This window comes from Pinus tabuliformis, chromosome 3_1, assembly GCF_031772625.1.
Source record: "Pinus tabuliformis cultivar Carrire ecotype Pingquan chromosome 3_1, CPIR1, whole genome shotgun sequence".
NCBI lineage: Eukaryota > Viridiplantae > Streptophyta > Pinopsida > Pinales > Pinaceae > Pinus > Pinus tabuliformis.
The window spans coordinates 221,913,632-221,918,834 of NC_142301.1; the positions used below are offsets into that span (position 1 = coordinate 221,913,632).

At 36.2% G+C, this 5,203-nt stretch overlaps 1 protein-coding gene across 2 annotated transcripts; it reads right to left on the reverse strand.

Moving 5' to 3' along the window:
* Nucleotides 1-210: 210 nt before the first annotated feature.
* Nucleotides 211-4,163, reverse strand: LOC149186592 (coniferin beta-glucosidase-like). 2 transcript variants are annotated; one of them, XM_089412639.1, is made up of 13 exons: nt 3,794-4,163; nt 3,524-3,590; nt 3,341-3,399; nt 3,110-3,185; nt 2,936-3,007; nt 2,750-2,837; nt 2,356-2,608; nt 2,109-2,224; nt 1,655-1,875; nt 1,403-1,434; nt 1,065-1,167; nt 768-855; nt 211-639 (listed from the first exon to the last, which is right to left on the reverse strand). In XM_089412639.1, the coding sequence occupies exons 1-13, from the start codon at nt 3,953-3,955 to the stop codon at nt 414-416; spliced, it is 1,563 nt and encodes a 520-aa protein (XP_089268765.1). In that variant the 5' UTR covers nt 3,956-4,163; the 3' UTR covers nt 211-413. The 2 variants fall into 2 exon arrangements, with proteins under 2 accessions (XP_089268765.1, XP_089268764.1); XM_089412638.1 differs by having other exon boundaries at nt 747-855; nt 3,794-4,160.
* Between the last annotated feature and the right edge of the window lie 1,040 nt (nt 4,164-5,203).

Consider the following 5,203-nt stretch of genomic DNA (forward strand, 5'->3'; position numbering starts at 1 on the left):
TGAAAGATCAATTTAGATAACACAAATATAACACAATTTTTAATAATTTCAACCAGGATTACTATTCAGATGTTTCATCATTTTTGACTCCATGATTTTGTTTGTTTCAAGCATGAAGTAGGTCAGGATGTCTTCAAAATAAAATTAGTGTATGTAAAGACAAGATTAAACAAATCGTAAAGTCCAAAGATACAATTTGAACAGTGTGGATTCCTCAAAAGTTCAGGTAACTTTATTGAGTGATCTGCAATCCAGTGATTTAATTAAAAAATGCATTCCTGCAAGGTATACATATCACATATTATGTGTTATAAAAGCATTTTGTAGGGGAACATAAACATCAGGTTTTGGTCTTTAACAAAATCATGTTCAAAACATAATGCCATTGTTTTTTCATAAAATAAATCATAATTCTATGAGAGGTTCATGGAACTGTTGGTGTTGAGTAGAATTTGTGATCCCTTGCTGTCCCACCTCTGCAGAAAAGTCTTGTACCATTGAGCAGATAGCTTGGCATACCGCTTCAAGTTGTCATTGAAGTCCACATAATAAAGACCAAAACGCCAAGTGTAACTAGTCAAAACTTCAAAGTCATCCAGTAGAGTCCATATAAAGTATCCACGGATATCTGACCCATTCCTGCAACAGTGAATAAAATTTGTGTCCCAATTTCATCATAAGTTTCAAGATACAATTGTTTAGGAAATGGTATGCCTTGAATGGAACATTGTATGCTCTTTGTATACCTTATTGCTGCAAGCACATACCAAAGAACATCCCGGTGGAGATCAATCCTGTATTGGTCATTTAAAGCCTCGGAGAGCGGAATAGAAGAATTATTAGGCTCTGCAAATCCTGTGCAGACATGAAAGCTGATAAGTTAAGTCCAAAACAATCAGATGGTCACTGGCACAAGTATGAAAGGTGATCGAGGAAGCAGTAGGATCAATTTATGATGTATGCTTTCTTGAACCTGCCCAAATCTGCACTTGTACATAAAACTCTCAATGAGAACTTGAAAAGCTAACTAGGTGCTAGAGGAATTACAGGAGAAGAGTACCCACCATTTTCATACACAAGAATGGGAGTATTATGAGAACGGTCCTCAATATATTCAAGCACTGCCTGCATACTTTGTGGTAAAACTGGATTACCATTTAATGTTGTCTGCCACAAATTTTATCATGAGGTAAATAACTGTTTTGTAATGGTAACATCAAGGAGTGTTTTAACAGTACACCTAATCACCTGATATTCAAATTGCTACCATCAATTCAAATCCCCTTGGGCCATCAAGGTATAAACATTACTTCAAAGATAATCATAAAATTTTATAAAAATGTTTCCAGCTAGAAGATAATCATAAGAATTTATAATAGTGCATGGTTCAAAGTCCTCTTACCGTATTGCTGATGGGGATTCCATCTCGCTCCACTGTGTTCCTCAAGCGTTATAGAACAGACAAAATGTTCTCAATATCTCATCCTAGCAATGTATCTCTTTTGAATTTCACGAAAAGTAAAGAAAATCATTTTCTTTTATGCTTTTGATGTTGTATTGTTACTGTTAATAGATTTAAAGAGGCCAGGTTGAAGCATTGTTTTGAAGATAAGATTTACTGATTTAAATCTGTTTGTGAACTTGAGTTTCATACCTGCGTATCCAATAGACATATCTTGAGCATAGTCTCTTGACATAGGAGCATTTTTTCTTGGAACATCGAAACAATACATGGTAAAATAGTGATTGACACCAATGAAGTCCAAGGAGCCTCGTATCTTCTGAGCCTGTTCCTCTGTAAATGAAGGTAATCGAGAACCTACTACATTCCTTATACCCACTGGATAGTTTCCCAAAACAAGCGGGTCTAAGAACCTGGTTTTTGGGAAACAGAGTGATTTCAGAATGGATGCCCACCTCCAACAAACAAAAATAGACCTTTATGCATCCTCTTGAGTCTTTATCAATATTTCTCTTAATTATTTGGATCAGTATAAAATCCCCAACTGGAAAAAGAATAACCATTCATGAGACTGCTTAATGGCAGCGGAGATTCTGGTTGAAGCACAAATTAACTTGAGAATTCACTGGCAAAGAAATAAACTTACCAACCCAGCATAAAGTCATTTGCTCTTTGAGTTGCAGCTACATCTGTGGATTTATTGGTAAGAGGTATCATCCAATTTGCTAAAATTACTAATCCAATCCATCCCTTTTCCTTTGTCTGCACTCACCAAGAAAATTAGAGAATCTCATAAACTGATATGTTATTAAAAAGAATGGAGATGCCCACCCCCATTATCCACAAAAATCTCACCTAGCAGAAGGTGAACAGAGATCAGAGGGTAAAAGAACCTGATATTTTTTCCTGTACAGCTCCACAGCAGCTGAATGTGCTAGCAAGACATGATGGCCAACAATATAAGGTTCAACAGTTGAGTTTCCAGCAGTACAATTTCCGAATGGCTGGGAGCATCTTTGAGGTGGGAAAAATCCATCCTCATAACCTATAATTGCAAATATATTGGGCTCGTTGAAAGTGGACCAATACTTCACTCGATCACCAAATTCTCTGAAACACACATCTGCATACGCTACAAAATCCTCCCTGCATACAATCAAAGTAAATTAGAGAACTGTGTCTCTCTAACCATAAGACTATTTATATATCATTAAATTGCTGCTTTGGCTCGTTTGTTAGCCCACATGGGAAGAAAATCAGGAACAAGAAATGACACAAGAAGTTTACACTATTTGTGGATTTATGAAACCTCCATAGGAATCTTCCAGAGATTGGGGCAGATCAAAGTGGTATAATGTAACATGTGGTTGAATGCCTGAGATATGCATTGTGTCAGGATTAAGGCTCATAGAGATAAAAAAAAACTTTGAAGTAGAAACAAGTGTTAGTCAATAAATAAAACAAGAGACCTACCATTGGCTAAAAGCTCGTTGATGAGGTTATTATAGTACTCAATGCCCTTTGGGTTGATAGGTCCTTTACCATCTGCATCAATATATGTGAAATAGTTATTTTCTACCATGTCTATCAAATGTTTATTATATTCTCAGGACTAAGCATCAGGTCAGATCTCTGACAGAATTATACCAGGAATAAGCCTGGGCCAAGAGATTGAAAATCTATAGGCATCTACTCCCATTGCAGACATTAGATCAATGTCCTCCTTCAAAACCCATAAGAAAATTTGCATCAGGTTGATACCCAAATTATCTAGGAGTATAAAAACAACAATACTGGGGTTGGGCATGCACCTAAAGCTTGAGGATATGGGTTTGTGCTAGCGACATCTATTGTTGTTAGATTTACAGATAATAATACCTTGTAACGATGGTATTGATCAACAGCTACATCTCCATTACCTCCATCCATTGTAGTCCCTGACAATACAGTTAAAACAAACAACAGCTCACTTCCAGCCTTGGCCTTAAAGTCCCAAAGTATAGTAAGGAACTGGGTAGAATGCAAATGAAGGGATGAATGAAGATATGTGATGAACCAGACCTTTCCTATGAGTGAAAGTGTCAAAAATGCTTGGCTTCCGACCATCTTCTGCTGCAGCACCTTCATACTGCAGACAACCCATTATTGGTTTTTTCACATTAACATCCCACTCTATGAAATTGGGATATGGGTATGTCTGCTCCCTAGTCACTTGAATGAATGAATATATACATAAATATATGAATGATGAAGTAAAAAGAGACCTGCCCCATAATCACTTGAATGAATGAATATATACATAAATATATGAATGATGAAGTAAAAACAGACCTGATAAGCAGAAGAGGCAACACCAAAAATGAAGTCCGGAGGGAAGTCATTTCGAGATAGGTGTTGTGTATAGGCAGAAACAGCAGACAGACTCAGCAGTATCAGCAGTTCTAAAACTATAATTGATCCTACTATTCTCATGTCTGCTATATTAATACTCATTGGTTGAAGACTTTAGGCTGAAGCTTCAGTTCAGACGAAAATCAGTATAATGAAATTGAGGATGAGGGCACCCAAGCAGCCGTGCACGGTTCGTGTGACTTGTACGTTGAGAGTCTGGTGTGGACTCAATATAAAGCAACCAGGCAAATCAATGATATTGCTACGGATTTTGTACCCTATAAAGCGACCCCGCAAATCAATGATGCCACTGTTATAACCAGTAGAAGCTCAACACCAGTCATTTGTGATCACTTGTAACAACTAGAAGCTCAACACCCGTGAGATTTGACATTAGTTTCGAGAAGTGCGACGTGGCCACGTTATGAACGCTAATTTATGGGTTGGCAGTTTATTCTGCGTTGACGTTTTATGTGAGAGAATCTTTGAACCGACATTCCCTTAAGTTCCATGCAGGATGGAATTTGACTTGTAAATTGCTTAGTCACCGGTGATTTGCCAGTGAAATATAGTTAAGAAAATTGCAAAACGGTTGTGAAGATGGGTAAGGGAGGTATGAAAACTGTCAAATTTGATGGAGGGATGGAATTTGAAGGACAGGTTTAGAGAGATAAATTTAAAAATAAAATGAAAATTGATAATTGAAACATTTAATTTTTTATTTTTTATTTTTTGGTTTTTGGAATATGATTTAAAAGTGTTTTTGGTTTTAGAATATGACCCTTTAAAATGCCATTAATTGATATATATATATATATAATGAAAAATTTCAAATCACTGAGTTTTCTACACAGGTAATGATTTCATTGTTGTTTGGCATTGTAATCTTGAAATAGTATTAATAGATGTTAAACCAATAACTCTCATTATTGTTGGTTTTTTTATATTTAAAAATATGTTTTGTTTAAACCATAGTGTTATCAAGGACTGTGAGCCTATAGTCATGTCCATAGGCTTTTCTGCTAGCGGCTTTGGGTCAAATCGAAGGAAAAAGAGTCATGAGTCTGGAAAAGTCAATTAGACTCAAGTACAGAGGGTCACTGACCTAGAGGGGTAAAATAGGTTAGACGCTCCCATAGGCTTTTGTGCGAGCGACTTTGGGTCAAATTGGAAGAAAAAGAGTCTTGAGTATGGAAAAAGTCAATCACAAGGGTCATTGACCTGGAGGGGTAAAATAGGTTGATAACACATAGTTAATTGAAATGCAGAAACAATATATCACTTCCAAAAAGACATATATTAATCATAATTGAGATGCAATTTAATTGTAAAAGAAAAAAGTATGGTAAC